The 16,819-nt window shown below is 43.9% G+C and overlaps 1 protein-coding gene across 1 annotated transcript; it reads left to right on the top strand.

The window, feature by feature from the left end:
- The first annotated feature begins 12,133 nt into the window (after nucleotides 1-12,133).
- Nucleotides 12,134-15,960, top strand: LOC108889168 (transcription factor Sox-9-A). The gene is made up of 3 exons (XM_018685535.2): nucleotides 12,134-12,953; nucleotides 13,150-13,400; nucleotides 13,609-15,960. Exons 1-3 carry the CDS (start codon nucleotides 12,517-12,519, stop codon nucleotides 14,421-14,423), a joined length of 1,503 nt encoding a protein of 500 aa, XP_018541051.1. The 5' UTR covers nucleotides 12,134-12,516; the 3' UTR covers nucleotides 14,424-15,960.
- Nucleotides 15,961-16,819: the final 859 nt, after the last annotated feature.

Raw genomic sequence — 16,819 nt, 5'->3', positions numbered from 1 at the left:
AGAAGGTAACCCAGAGAGAAGATTAAGTAACAACTCGTGCCGTCTTCAAGCAAGACGTCTGCATGTGACTGAGGAGTGGCCGACAGCAGCAGATCTGGTTGCACTGCACCGCTCCCACGTGTCAATGTGTGAATGTGACACCGAGCACCACTGGAGAAGGTCAAATTTGCCCAGATGACATGCCATTGATAAAGGTTAAAATAAAGCTTTACTTTCTGTCAGTCACAAGATTTAGCCACTCACCAATTGTGCCAATAACGCAGGGCAAACTGTATGTGCAGCATTAAAACTGAAGCATATATACTGTGCAGACACACCTCTTTTCATAAAAGGTATCCATGAGTGTGAACAAGTCCAACACACACTTGCTCAGATGCCACACTGCACACACACTGACACACTGCAGCCCTTTTACCTGCGGGCTCAGCTCTTGCCCCAAGCCCAGTCTCATGTTACCTGTTTTCCTTCGTGTGAGTGTAAAGTGTGTTCATATGCTCCTAAGAGGGCTGAGATTGGAAGGAGACTGTTTTTGCAGTGATAAAAATCACTTGGCACCTAGCAAGGGAGCCGGCATCGCAGCGCAGGACGGGACAGCACAGCACAGAATAGAACAGCACATCGCAGAGTAGCACAGCGTGGCTCTGGCACCGCCTCAGTGTACACAGGCAGGAGAGGAGGGCGAGCCACACATGGGTCTGAGGCAATATCAGAGCCTGCTACTTAACCACCAGGTTAATAGGTTTCATACTTTATTTTCAGAGGGGAAAAGGTAAACACTGAAAATAAATAGAAAAATACCTTTATTTAAGGAAATCTTGAGACCATTTCAAATTCAAACCAGTACAGTGGCAGCCACTGAAAAGGCTTCACTGATTTCACCCTTTCTCTGTGCAACACTAGTAGTACAAATAATTATTTCTAACATGTTAAGAGGAAATTTAAAGCAGTATGTTCAAAGCAGGCCGTCACCATTCCACTGTCTCAACCACCTACAACAATAAAAAGCTGCTTAGATTTTAAAGCAGCAGCAATGTTTTAATGAGACTCAAAATGGCCATTGAGCTGTACTTTTTAGTACTTTTTACTTTTGATAATTTAACTACATTTTGAATATTTCTATTGACTGTTACTTTCTATGTTTACTACACTATATTTCAGAAAAAAAAACTTTTTACTCATTTATGTTTATCTGAGAACTATAGGTACTGTAATTTTGAAAATTAAGTTTTTTTAAACATTAAAATACAATGAGCTTATAAAATATGAGATAACTACATCTTTAAAATTACACATTCTCTCTTCAAAGTAGATTTTGCTGATGATACTTATGTACTTTTGCTTAATTGAGAACTGTAAATCAGAAGTTTTACTTATAAAGAATATTTTTACAAGGAGGTACTTCTAGTTTTACTTCCCCCACTGGCAAGACATACAGTAGAAATCAGAACTCCCACAATGGTAACAACTTGACCCCCTTTCCTGGGATCATTTTTCTCTCCTTCAAGACTTCAAGAGAGACCGCTCTGTGTGTCCCACAAAGGGCATTTGTGCTACAAAACCCTGCATGGCTCTATGTTGTCTTATGGGAAGTTGTCTAAGCTTCCTATAAGCCTGTATTACCCAGACAGACGTCAAAAGGTCTTAGCTTGTGTTTTTCCTGTGCATTAACACTATGTACAGAACCAAATGAGTTTATTAAAAAGTGCTAATTCCAAGCAAACACCAGTGATTGCCAAAATAAAGGTCTTTGATATGAAACAGTGCTGATATATGTTTGGCCGACGCTTGGGAATACCTCTCTGTAGGTATGCATGTGAGCAGTACCACCGTTACTGGAGTAGTCTGGCGTTCCTCCTCACTGCTCGCCAAGTCAGCTGATAGCAGCTGCTTTTCTGCACTGTTTGCAGAAGCTTAGGCCTAGACTTCCTTATTAGACTCTTAAACTTGAGTTGCATGACAAATATAAGGCGCCACACAATGCCAAGTGCAGGCTAAAGGTGAGGGATTAGCTGCAATAAGCCAACACTTTCGCCCTCTCTGCACACAGACTCAATGCTTAATGTGTCCTAATGGCAGAGGTAAATTGAATACTTAAGCTCGGCACACGTGGGTCTCTATATCTTCACTCGCAGCCACCTACATCGCTGCTCGATATGCCAAACCACATGGCTGAATGAGCCTATGAGATACACAGAGTGCTCACTGTATGTATGGTCCTCTGCTACTCCACCGCTCACTCACCACAGTCGGGCTGGTACTCGAGGAGGGGGACCCAGTGACAGGGGGCCAGTGTTACCTTTAGCCTTGGCTTGTTTGCCGTGGAGGATTCAGATGTTATTCAATCACGGTTTAATTTGAATAGGTTTTTCTTCCTCTTTGTCGCGCTCTGACTGTTGTTCTCTTTTCATTCTTCACGAAAGGGATACCTCTGTCTTCCCGTCTTTCCTCTTGAGTGGCAATATTTGAATCCTCAGATGGCCCTGCAGTATCAGTTCCTTCCTGAAACAAGCTGACACTTTCTCCACCCTGTCTCGTTCTCTCTACCTGATGAGAAAGACGTCAGTGGACATTCCTGCATTCCTGAGTGTTAGATGCCGCTTTAATAACAACCCCAGAGACAGAAACACGATCGCTTTCCTGTCTCTGTTCGACCCAGTGTTCTTCTCATTCTTAGTTTTTCCTCCGTCTTTGTTTCTCCCGGCGTATTCAGTCACAGTCAAACCTCCACTATTTTCTCCTGAGACAGAAAGCCATATAAGACAGCATGGCAGCCTACACACTGGCATCACAAGCAGGGCTAATCTGGCATCATGACTGCGCAGTGTTTACCTGGCACACTCTTCTTCAGCGGTCACGTCCGCCCACCCTCGTCACCCTTGAGTCAACATCCCCATTACTTCCCAACGCCGTCCGGTCTCCATCCAGCATCCAAGGCCAAGTTCCTCCTGTGGCTCCCCAGAGGCGGCTCACTGGCCCTGGGTACAGTTGAGCCACGAGGCCGGGGTCAGCAGAGGTAAGGAGGAAGTAACTGGAGATTTTTAATTACGAGCCTCAGTGGTGCGATGAGCAGCTCAGCTCATGGCTCCAAGTTCAAGAAGACTGAACAAACCAGGGCTTAGTATGGTTCCTGAGTTTTACAGACTAGGCCTTAAAGCAGCACTTGGCAAAGGTTTGATGTAAAAATACATCCATCTTTTCCGCCTAAATCACAAATTGAGGCAGCTTAAGAAAAGACTGTGCCATCCTCTGTAATTAAGACCCTGTGGATTCACCCTATTTGCCTAAATTATGGGTATGGTCACTGGCTCGAAATCTAATTGGCACACGGGAAATGTCGAATCGAAACGGTGAAATGTAAAACTGTCCCTTAAGCAGCAGCAAGTTCAGTCCAGAGAAAGCTGGGCACAACAAACCTTTTCATTATCTCCACCTTTTTAAAGGCTAAGAAATCTGCTGAAATCCGCATGTTGTTAAACGGACATCTCTCATTGCCCAACAGACAATAAAAAAAAATCAGTAAACCAGCACCTGAGCTGCCGTGATAACAAGCAACTCATTTTTGTGGATTGACAATATTCAGACTATTATTAGGGGATATTGTGTCTTGAGGTGAGGAATGCAGTTAACTTGCGATGCCACAGCAGTTTCAGGAAGTGCTGCAGGCTTCAGATGCCACCCATGAAATGTTACAATGCTGCAAAAAAATTCAAATTGGCAAAGATCAAATCAGAGCTGAGAGTAGAGCGAATGTTGGACTTCATCTGTCACATGCTAGAACATGATTTAAAGTTAATGCTAATGTTGCTCTGTCACTGCTGAATGTGATGAGAAACTGTTTGCTAACAGCTAGCCATATCAACCTAATAATGTAATAATACAAAATGTATTGGATACAGTGTATTTACAGCAATAAACTGACTTATTTGACTAAATGATAGAATAAATGGAGGATCCAGTATGTCTCCTACCCTGGTGGGAAAAAACAATGACTTGCACTTACAGTAAGTGAATTATGCCTCTGACTTTAACTCAGAGCCGCCTTAGATAAAACCGTCGAGCTGATAAAAGCATGACCTCTCATTGCACACCCTCCGTCCCTCACTCTGTTCCTTTCCGTGCTCTGAAGGCTGCGCTGAGGCATTTTGAAGGCAGGAGATCAGACTGGGCAATTTCCTATCGCCACGTGAAGTACAGGCGAGACAGGTCAGAGAGGGGAGAGTGGTACTGGTACATTATGAAGAAAGAGGTATGACCTCTATGGGCACAGAATACTGGCACTAAGCAAACAGTGGGAAGAGATCCAGCATGAAGTTATTACTGAGCCTAAGCGGACCAGACTAGGCTGTCGATTTGGTTTAAAATTTTGGAGAGGACATTTTGACTCAGCTCTGCAGTAACTACCGATCTCATTTCCTGCTTAGAGCAATGCAAAACAACTTACTGCATGTTCATGCGCCATATAACGTAAACCATTTGTTGGATTATTTTATCCAAAGCTAATTCAAGTGCATAGACTTTTAGCTGTTCATTAAGCTAAATAAGAGAACAGTAATTGAACTGGCAAAAACATCACGCAGCTGATGTTTTAAAGGGAATTAAGCGAGGTCTCACTGCTGGTTTCAATGAATAAAACAGATGTACAAGGCTGTAATTTCTTATGGTGATGGTCACGTCATTTACTACGTAATATCCCTTTAAAACCCCACTAGCTATGACCTCACAATCAGTTTGAGAAATTCAAATCAAACCTCACAAGTCAATTGTTGATTTAAAAAGGTAAAGCAGAGGTAACAAAGGATTCTGGACAATGGATTTGTTGGATCCCATCTGAATCTTATTTGGACCAAGCTCGTACCTCATGGAGACAATCACACAGGGCTTTGTGAGATAAACTCTGCTCAGAGAAGCTTAGTTTGGAATTAAATGATCAGGATGCTGGAGGAAGACTTTGACAACGTGAAAGCTCATAAGGTGGTGAATCCAGATGTGGCAAATCATGGTACAGGCACAGCTGGCTTGTCTTACATCAGGACTCTCACAAAACTAACCACACAATTTAAAGCGGACCTGGTACCACTGAACACACAATGCACAAAAAGTGAATCTGATTCTGCTGTGTGCTTATTCAAACACACGCTCACTCATGATGTAATGCTGCATTCACATTGTTTTAGTATGCGGTCGCTAGCACACCACATGTTTATTGGTTTAAATGGGAAAAGTATGTTAAAGGGCTTGGAAAAAGATTGGTGGTAAAATTTCCCGACTTTTGTCTTAAAGGAAAATCAAATATTGACAACATTAGCTAAATGAAGGACAGTCATACATTTGTACACCTGCTGCTCTAGTAATAACTGCCATTTTTTTGTAACAAAGATACTGTGGCATGGCGCATGGCTTTAGGACACACTGTAGATCTGGGTTATAAGACAGAGAGCGGATGCTGGCTGGCTCAGCACGCACCCTCTCCACATGTGCTCTGTGTTATGAAAGCCTGGCTCTGTACATGTCAGTGTTTCACCAAATTGCAGCAGTTAGAGTCGACTACCTCTAGTCCCCCTGCTTCACTCACTTCACACCATCTCTGCTACTTTGTACTTCAGACAGGAAAGTCACAGAACCGGTTGTAGCCTATAGTTTATAGAAATACTGTGTTAACATATGTTCCAGAGAGATGATTTGTTTACAAAAAACACCAGAGTCACACAGAGATGCATCATTATATGAGATGTATCTGTTGAATACAATATACAAGGATGTTTCCACGTAGCAAGTCACACCCTCTGCTACTGCAGCTGTTTGCTGAAGTACTGTTGTGCATCAATATTGCTCACTCTACAGCTATTTTTGAGTAGATTGAAACTTTTCTTGAACTGCTATCCTTGTCTAAATATCTTTTCTAGAATATCAACATCAGGAAACAAGAGACTAGGACACATTACACAAGTGTAAAGAAAATGACTTGATTGATTTTGTATGTATATTGCTCTACAGGTGCCATTGTTAGTCGTCACCAGCACTGTAGCCAAGAGAGAAATATTGACAAATTTTATATGGATTGCCATGAAATTTTGTTAGGATTTTTAAGGACTCTTAACATCATTTAATTGTGAGCATGTTGCTGCACTGACTAAAGGTCAGTGCCTAAGTACAGCCTTGCAAAGACACTAGCATGGTTTTAGTCTCCAAGGTTCTACACACACGTCTGTTGCATCATCAGATGCAGGTTAACTGATACCTGTAGTGTGAAACACAGAGTACAGACAGAGGTTGCAGTCAAAGTTTTGACAAACGTCAGGAACTGTCAATCTGTTTTTGGCTTTTTGTTTTATTATAGTGTCTCAACTCACATAGTAGATTTCTGCAGTAACACTGTACAAAGACTATACAGAGTTATTCCTACCACTGTTTGCCAATTGGCTTTCCTGTATAGCAGCTTTGGCTTTAACTATTTATGTCATTAAAACCAGGACTAGAGTCTTCCTTCCTTTAAAAGTGGTCTTTTAATCCAGATGGCTGTGGTTAAAGCAGGATGGAGGTTTGAGTGGAGGGATGCAGCTGAGGCGAGCCAGCCAAAGCACCGAGATATCATCACCGTTTCATTAAGCAAATCTCTGTGTTTCTGAGCAGGGGTGACCGTGCAGGAAGACGTTTCTCTGCATGACCGCAAAGCTGGAAGAATGACAACAGTGACATGCTCTCATTCAAATGTGAGGAAGCAGCTTTGGATCCTGTTCAGGTGATGATTAAATCTACACATCGCCTTATTACCTAAATATTTGGTGGGATATGTATGTGTGTTTTCACCTCGCTTCATGCAAGTGAACTTTCTCAAGGGCATGCACAACCATGTCAGATCCATCCTACGTGGATCTGTCATTGAATGAGATGTGGAGAGCTCCAGGAAAAGGTAGTAAGTGGAACTTGAGTTCAGATTTGCATCATATGTGCAGGTCTGGGTTTATATAACATTTGTTCTGCGTATTTCAGCCGTGTATATTTCTGTATTTCAGAGTTTGCCTGTGAAATAAGTGCAATGAACTCGCAGCTATATTAGATCTGCTTCCACCTGATACCAAATAACCCTCATAAAAACATCAAATCATTACACACTGTAAGGCACCAATTACCACGAACCGCAAACTGTGAAGACAGAGAGGGACCCAAAGAGGAAATCAAGCTTCTGGCCAAGATACAAGTTGTTACTGTTACAAAAAAGAGAGGGAACGAAAAACACACTGAGGAATAATTTTAGATGTCTGCTGCCCCCCCACTCCTTCACCACTCCATCCTGCCTCCTGCACAATTCAATAAGCCGTAAAAATGTGCTGCGTTATAGTTGGACGTGCCGTGCTGCTCAGAGTAGCGTTTCGCTGCGTCAGAGGTTTTCTACCTCCATCTCCGCCCGAATCATGGGTGCTGCTCTCCATCCAGGGAGGGGATGGAGGGAAGGAGGGAGTTTTCCAGTGGCACGAGCCACCCGCTGACAACTGCCACCCCCCCAACCCCCTTCAACCCTCCCCCTATACACACACACACACACACACACACCACACACAGACACACACACATCTTCCCTTGCCTAAACCCAAACAACTGCTCAGCATTAAGGTGTGGATCTGTCATTAGTTAGCTTGGCCTGGCTGGGTGAGACCATTGTTATTGTTAAAGCAAGGGCTGTTTGCACAAGCCATATCTTCGGAGGGAAATGGTACTCCTCTGCGGCTTTTTTGACTCTGCCCGAGTGGATTGGGTTTCCTCTCGCTTTTCCAACCCCTCGTGCAGCGCGGTATGATCAGCTAATGCACATATTTTAATCAGCAACAACTCAGATTGCTGGGAAATGTGTCCAGGGGCATGAAGTGCTCAGATGTACTTTCTACGGGATTTAGTCTTAGAGAGTGCAGACTCTCTGACTTTTGGATGGGAGTACCTAGGATGATTTTCAGCCTAAATTTTTGCTTTTGAAAGCAAAAAAGGAGGGAAATTGAAATACTGAATCTTTGAGTAAAAAGGAAAGTGAAGCATGGGTATTAAGAGACAGGCAGCAGGGTCTGGGTCAGTGATGGATGGTAGATAGAGTGATCCTCCTCTGGAGTTTCCTGGGTCTTTCCTAAGTGTTGTTTAAACAGCATGAGGAGCAGAATGACGTTGGGTCAACAGACACCCGGTGCCCAGACGCTCAGATCAGAGTGGAACAGACACGCACAGGCTCAAGGCAACTATTAATCACTCTGAATCTTCTAAGAATGGCACATCGCACCTATGTGAAGGCTGCAGGCACCAAGAGATGAGATGCTTTCCTCAGATTCTCTCCATTACTTTGTTACTTGAATACCTCTGATCCTCTCGTGTTCTCACTGCTGTCCTTACATTACTGCTACACTAATGAAATGGTCACCATTTTAGCAATGGGCACGTGTTGCAATTAACATTAGCAATTAGCCATTTTTTCCTCATAATATTTCATGGTTGTGGCTGTTTTCTCTCCAGCTCTGACAGAGAAAGGATAACGTCTTCATCCGCCGTTGAAAATACCCAACAAACCCTTTAGTGACATGACAATGCAATAGTAAACGTTTAGTTAGGTTTAAGAAAAGATCATGGTTTGGGTTAAAATAAGTAACTGATCACTTCCTCCTTTGCTCCTTTGCACAAGTGCAAAAACATCGCTTAACAATGAGACGCAACCATGGGTCTTAATGAGCTGTGGGGTCATTGTTATGGAGGACATGAGATCTGGACATAGATTTACAGGTCTGGAACTAAAATCAGTAAAGAAATACTCTGAATATACTAAAATCAGAAACTCACTGTATGAAGGCTTGACAGATTCTAAAGACAACCTAAAATCATTTGCCAAAATGCGACTGGTCCTGCAACAAAATCCCCTTCTCTGCTCTTGGTTCATAGGGTTAGTACGGTCCAAACACATTTCAGGTGCACCTTTAAAGTAGAATGCACATTAGATATCTAGACACACATTTCAGTATGAAGCTAGGAAATGTAAATCAGGGCCGATGGGACCCCCAAAAGAAAAGCAGACAAGAGTTTAGCAGTTGACTGCTACTGTTTGCTCAGATTTTTTACGCTGTAGCTCCAAGTCAAGATGAGAAGTTTCCCAAGACCTCGCCCTGCCGGCCTGCCTGCTGCACTCGCCATCTCTGGCCACCTAAAAGACCACAGAATGGACAGCACTGTCATCCTGCAGTCGCTTTGAAACCACAGACAGATCTCTAATGATCTGCACCGTTCTACAAAGTAGAAACGTGTTCAACTGAAATTGGTTAAAAACCAGTCAATTGGAGGAAGAGAGTTTGTTAGAAAGTTTCAGATCTGAAGTTAAATATTCACTTCAGAGAACTGAGCAAACTGAATTTATTATCTAACAGTTGTCATAAGAATATATTCCTCAGAGTCTAACTTTGCCTGTGTGACATGTGGAGGAGGAGTGTGTCTCACCATATGTTGGTGGTAGGTTTGGGCTTTTTTATTCAGTTTTTAACATTTTTGACAAGATGTCATGTGGGCGTGGAGGTCATATCTACTGTCACCACGTGTGTGTATTTACATGTGTGTTTGAGGTATGCAGATCTGCCAGGTGACAACTGAGCAGCTGTTCTTCACCGCCAATGTTCAAGGACAGGGTTGACTCAGTCTTTTGTTTTCCTCCTAATTGTCTTGTTTCTTTATAATTACCTCTTCTTCTCTCTCCTTCCAATTACTCTTATGATTTTCTTCCTTGTCCTTCTACCTCACCATGTTCTCCCTCCTTCTTCTCCTCGCTTCTCTACTTTGCAGACCTCTATTAGCCATATTTACTCTGTCAATAGCAACACTGCGTTTTCCAGCCCTGTGCTGCAGCTCTGTGAGTCAATGCGTTCACGCCTGTTGCTCTACAAGCAAACACGCTCGCGTTTTGGTGGCTGTTGTGTAACGGCACGCAGTGCACACGCGACCACAGCGACGTCCCACGAGCTATTAACGCAGAGCCAAACTGCTCCCCTTTCTATTTGTGTTCAAAGTGAGTATCTTAAATAAGCATGTCTCGTGTAAATAAACTTGCAGGGGGACGAAGGAGTCAGCGATGTTAGGCTTTAGTGTTTTGGAACCACAGGCCTAATTGGTCAGGGAACGAAAGAATGACTGAGTGATTCAGAGTTTGAGCAGCCGGACTAAATGCAAACAAGAAACATAGCAACATGACAGCACCCAGAGACAGTCATATTCTCTTTTAAACACAGAGACAGAAAGGGAAAAAGAAAAAAAAAAAGTCTATCTGTGGCTGTTGGTGTCTGTATGTGCACATTGGGAGCGAGGGAGCGGCAGTGAAATTAGCCCTACCTGACATCTGTGAGCTATTATAAACACAAGGTAGCACATGTTGTCCACATTAGCCTGAACCGAGATTTACATTTCCACATCTCCACAAAGCATAATAAACAATCAAAGGGGGCGTGTGCAGGCAGGTTACCATCAGTGACCACAGCAGAGCACTTCATGTTACCCTGACTGTAGAGTCGCACTGTGTTTGGCTGAAGAGAGGGAGACAAAGGGAGTGTGTGTGTGTGTGTGTGTGTGTGTGTGTGTGTGTGTGTGTGCGCACGCGCATGCGCATGTGTGTGTTCAGGAAGGATTTCTGAAAATGTAAAATCACTCATAGATACACATTATTATAGTTGTCAGCAGTGGAAGTAACTAATGTGCTCAAGTACAACTCTGAGTTAAGCTTGAGTTTCTCTCTACTCCACTACATTTCAGATGGAAATATTCTACATTTTACACTGCTACATTAGTGGTTAGTTATGTATGGATTGGTAATAATAATACAATAATGTAATAAGTGGTAACAGAACTCTGAAAGGTGCCATTCTGATGCATAATGACTATTTTACTTTTTATTTTTAAAACATCAAGTACCTTTTGACAATAATACTGCACTTAAGAGATGAAGGTTTATAATGCAGGACTTGCAATGGAGTGTTTTTATATTGTTGTACTGATACATCTTCCACCAGTGACAGACAGAAAAGCAAAAAGGTAAAGTGTTCCTTCCCAAAATAATGTGTAGAAAAGTAGAAAATTCAGACTCATGCTCCCTTTAAACTGATACCAGATAAAGTAACACTTTTGTTGATAAATTAAAAGCATATTAACAGGCTGGGTGTGCCAATACTGCAGACATATCGGAAGTAAAGTTTCAAATAGCTGCATAATTCCAAAATGGATATAAAACTGTGGAGCACAAGTCTGAAAATTGAGAACATTTTATGAGGAACATTTGGGAAAAAGGTGAAGCCAGAAGTAGAGCAGTCAGCAAATTGAACAGAATCCGCCATTCAACAGGATTATTGCTCTGTTGTTGGAAATGAGATGAGCGATACAAATCAGAAGCTGATGTCTGACAGCAACTGTTTTCACTGCAGCAGTCTGCTGGAGCTGCCCTCCCTCCTCCTCCTCCTCCTCCTCCTGCTCCTGCTCTCAGCAAGAGGGAGGGAGGGAGGGAGAGAGAAGAGAGAGAGAGAGAGAGAGAGAGAGAGGGGTAGGTTCGCTGGGTTTCCAGACTGCTGTCTCCCCCTATTGACTAGATTATGTATCTGTAAGTATAACACCAGTGTTAAGACACAAAATGTTATAAAGTAGAAAACAGAAACTGTCTGTAGCAGTTTATGATGGTAATGTAACATATTTATAATTCCACTGATAATCTGTTTTATGGTGTGATCTTTTACTCCATATTCATTTGCAATTCATTTATTTCTCTTTCACTGTTTTTCTCTTATAATAAAAATAAATCACTTTTGCTCAGCCAGAGCATATAAATATTCCATACGTGTGATTAAATGTTGAAAATCACTCTTTACCCAAACAGCTTTGATAATAATCTATAGGAAAATCCAGTAGAATTAAACAGCATACTGTATATACTGACTGGAGGGCAGTGTGTGTGTGTGTGTGTGTGTGTATGCGTGCTAGAGAAAGTGTCTGTGTGTGTTTTCTGTGCTGGTTAGGAGGGGGAGAAATTGGGATCAAATTCCTTTGGCGTCACATGCTCCCAGCCAATCACGTTCGGGCTTTCCTGTGCGGCATGGTAACGCTGTTATAAGCCCGCACGCAAAACGCTTGCAGTTCAAAGCACTCACGCGTTCTGGGGATTGTACTTGGGAGACCAGAAAGGAGCATTTTACCGTTTTATCCTGCAGAGTTGAAAGCAAACTCTTACCCAGCTGGCTTGTGTTTTTGCCATCTCAAGTGCGGATCCATTTGCAGAAAACGCACTCACCCAGGGAGTCTGTCAGAATCTCATGCGTAAAGACACTCGCTCTCCAAATCGGTTTTACGCACCGGAGCAGAGGGAGAGAGAGAATCATCTGGCGTTTTGTGCACTTCTCAGAAAGACTTTATTCCAACTCATCCTGGCAAGGTAAAGTCACTTCCAGAGGCTTTTTCCTCTCGCGAGAGCGCATTAATAACTCCCCCGTTTCACGCGTAATTTGGCACCAAACAGTTTTTCGTATGAATCTCCTCGACCCTTACCTGAAGATGACGGAGGAACAAGACAAGTGTCTCTCTGATGCCCCGAGCCCGAGTATGTCCGAGGACTCCGCGGGCTCTCCGTGCCCGTCCGGCTCGGGCTCCGACACCGAGAACACCCGGCCAACGGAGAACGGGCTGCTCAGAGCGGACGGAACCCTGGCCGACTTCAAGAAGGACGAGGACGATAAGTTTCCCGCGTGCATCCGCGAGGCCGTGTCCCAGGTGCTCAAAGGCTACGACTGGACCCTGGTGCCTATGCCGGTGCGCGTTAACGGATCTACTAAGAACAAGCCTCACGTTAAGAGACCGATGAATGCCTTCATGGTTTGGGCTCAGGCTGCGCGCAGAAAGCTGGCGGATCAGTACCCACACCTGCATAACGCGGAGCTCAGCAAAACCCTGGGGAAACTGTGGAGGTGAGTGTGAAAGCTCCTTGGGATATTGATGATGCAATGTGTTTAAATTAATCAATGGATTACACCTTCATTTTGCATTTAAACAACACGTGTTTAATTGTTTAATCTCTTTCTCTCGCTTCTTTTCTGGAATAACGTAGTTAAAGTGAGCTGTTGTAGAAGTGTTAAATACGTTAATGGTACTTTTTACGCACAGACTTCTCAACGAAGGGGAGAAGCGGCCGTTTGTGGAGGAGGCTGAGCGGCTCCGGGTGCAGCACAAGAAGGATCACCCGGACTACAAATACCAGCCCCGGCGGAGGAAGTCGGTGAAGAACGGTCAGAACGAGCCGGAGGACGGCAGCGAGCAGACGCACATCTCCCCTAATGCCATCTTCAAAGCTCTCCAGCAGGCGGACTCCCCAGCCTCCAGCATGGGAGAGGTGCACTCTCCGGGTGAGCACTCAGGTGAGCAGAGAGAAAAAAGCCTTGGTTTTTCAGTCGTCTCTTTAGTTACTCATTTCACTCAGAGCTTCTGTGAACGCCTCATGTTGCCTCATTTTTGAGCATCATTTAAAAACATGAAAAAGTTTGACAGTTCATTTCCTAACCCAAGCTCAGCCTTATTAGTTTGTTTAAAAGTTGTCTAATTTGTCTCATTATTTTTCATTTCCAGGCTCCCAGGGGCCCCCTACCCCTCCCACCACCCCAAAGACTGATGTCAGTTCAGGCAAGATGGACCTAAAGCGTGAAGGTGGCCTCCGCTCTCTGCCTGATGGCCCTGGTGGGCGCCAGCTCAACATAGACTTCCGTGATGTGGACATCGGTGAGCTCAGCAGCGACGTCATCTCCCACATCGAGACCTTTGACGTCAACGAGTTCGATCAGTACCTCCCACCTAACGGGCACCCGGGCGTCCCCGGCAGCGCCACGCCGGTCAGCTACACGGGCAGCTACAGCATCAGCAGCGGCGCCCCGGTCAGCCCGCAGGCAGGAGGTGCCGCAGCCTGGATGGCTAAAAGCCAGAACCAGCAGGGACAGCAGCAGCAGCAGCAGCACACCCTGACCACCCTGGGGAGCGGCGGCGGTTCGGAGGCGACTCAGGCCCAGCACAGGACCCAGATCAAGACAGAGCAGCTGAGTCCGAGCCACTACAGCGAGCAGCAGGGCTCCCCACAGCACATCGCCTACAGCCCCTTCAACCTGCAGCACTACAGCCCCCCCTCCTCCTCCTACCCGGCCATCTCCAGGGCGCAGCAGTACGACTACTCCGACCACCAGGGGGGCGGCAGCACCGCTGCCTCCTACTACAGCCACGCGGGGGCGGGGCAGGGCTCGGGGCTGTACTCGACTTTCAGCTACATGAGCAGCCCCAGCCAGAGGCCAATGTACACGCCCATAGCCGACAACACGGGGGTCCCCTCCATCCCCCAGAGCAGCCCGCAGCACTGGGAGCAGGCTCCGGTTTACACCCAGCTCACCAGACCATGAGCCGCACCGGCAGACTGAGAGACAACACACACACACAATGAAATATACAGCCACACACATCCAAACACACACATACACACACACTACAAAACACTTTACTCCAGGGAGAGTTCTTCCCCTGAATCAGACACTTGAATTCAAAGAAGAGGAGAGCTGGACTTGTGATTGGCTCACGTCGTGCCTTGCTATTGTATCATGATAGAAACTATATATATATTTTTAGAGAGATGAAAAGACTTAAGAAAATCCTCTGTGAGGACTTATTGATTGTTGATATTTCAGTAGGTACTGTGTATGTTTCTTTTTGTTTTTTGTTTTTTTCTTCATACGCTGGCAGTTTGTAACCCATGAGGGTGGGGGGAGGGTTTGGGTAATTATTTGTACCTGTAGATATAAAACCAAAAGCTTTATATTTTAACCAGTTTGGCGACTAACCACACACGGTAGTGCAGTATCTGGTTCTCTGTCGAAATTTCATACAAGGGTCTATGTTTGTTTTGTTGTTGCTTACTCTTTTCTGTGCCATTCAGCAAGTATGGTTTGTATTTAAGCTGTTTTGCTGTTGATTTTTTTTCTTCTCAAGTTATGTGTCATGATCATTGGAAAAGCTATTAGGCAATACAGCGAAAGAGAGAGAGAGAGACTTGGTTTCACAACGCTATGCTGTCTTTGACAGGGGGAGACTGCAGCCCCTTTTCCAACCATCCGTGCCTTGGATTTTACATTTTCTCAAACTTTTTCTATGTGTGTTTGTGTGTGTGTGTGCGTGTGTGTGAGTGTGAGCGCAATGGCCACAGCTGAGATTACACTTACCATCTAGCAGCGTGTGTTTGACAGCTACAGGAAGTCACCTTTGACCCCCGCGGGTGTCCCCCCTGCAGTCTCCCACCATGCTGGTGTCCACCTCAACCTTCCCCCTCCCCCCAGGTCAAAATCCCAGTTTTAAAACTTTATTTATTTATTAGCTTTAATTTTATTTCAAAGTAATTATTTTGCATACTATTCTTATAACTAATGAATTGTCCTCTTTGCAATGTAGACGGCATATAATTTCCCCTTTTTAAAAAAATGTGTTTTTCAGCCCAGGGGGTACTTAGACTAAATGGTACACGCTGTAATCGTCTTTTTTTGGTTTTGTTTATTTATCTTATCTAAATGTCTATTTTAAGTATGTATTTGCCTTTTTCTGAGGGTTGGGGTGGGACTATCTAACAAACCGTGTATGGATTATTTGTTATTTGTGAATTTCCTTTGAGTTTGTCTTTAAACTATGGCTGAAAGAACTGGAAAACGCTATCTCAGTTACAAGGTTTTTTACAGTTTTTCCTGTTAGGCTTTTTTTGTTTGTGCGATCACCAGAGGGACCGTCCTTTTCTTTCTGCTCTGCAAGCCCCAGTTCCTTTTCTTTCAATATCAAAGAACTGATGTTCCAATACTCTTTTTTTTTCCTTCTGCGATCTTGCCATGTATTTGTACTGTCTTTAAAGAATCTTTTGTATATGTATTTGCAATAAAAAAGAAAATGCTATTAAAAAACAAAAAAGCTTGTCATTTATCTGAAACCTCAGGAATGCAACTTCATGGTGCTGAATAAAATGACAGTGAAGCACCTTTGAATAGATTGTACTTTGAGTGTTTTCCACATGCCAGAGTCAGTGAAAGGGTTAAGAAGCGAGTGCCAAGAAGCGGGACTAGTGTTTGTTTTCCCAGAAGCCTTGTTTTTTTTTCCTTGCTTTTATTTTCTTCCTCCCTCTCCGCCCGTCAGCTGGTAGCAGCAGGGGGTTGTGAGGCTCTGGGGGACCTGGATGGGGGCACTCGATATAGCAAGTGCCGTAAAACTACTGAAAATAATCTGAATTTATTTCAATAATGAAAAAAAAGTGGGGTGGCTTAGATAAAATCCTGGTGGGGTGGGTTGTGGTGGGGGGATTCATGCAAAGTCCAAACAGCTAAACTAGACTTTAACACAGACTTCTAGCTCCAGGCTTTGGACTCCATGCATATGAATGATGTCCTGTGAAAAACCTCACAGCCCCAACTTCGTGTTTTCATATTTTAGCTTTGGCCTGGCTGTTAAAACCCATAGCAGTAACTCAAAATGCACAATGGTCAAACTGAAATCTCAGGTCAGGCTGTTTTTATTAGTTTCTGAAAGCTGACATTTGGAATATATACACACAGCATGGGTGGATATGGATGCAATTACATACACACACAATCTAATGCAATCCAGTGCAATGGGCAATCAATAAATAGCAGCTTTGTGATGCTTTTACTGCTGACTGTGTCAGAGGTCTGTCTCCCTCTTCTCAAAGACTCCATTGAAAGTCAAAGAAAAGGAATTGTGGCTTCTTAAAAGTGCATTGCTATGAAGGTTTCAATTTGATAGTTTTAAT

The sequence above is a fragment of the Lates calcarifer genome, linkage group LG23, assembly GCF_001640805.2.
Source record: "Lates calcarifer isolate ASB-BC8 linkage group LG23, TLL_Latcal_v3, whole genome shotgun sequence".
Lineage (NCBI taxonomy): Eukaryota > Metazoa > Chordata > Actinopteri > Centropomidae > Lates > Lates calcarifer.
Note: the sequence above shows the minus strand (reverse complement) of the source record. Positions and strands in the feature narration are given on the sequence as shown.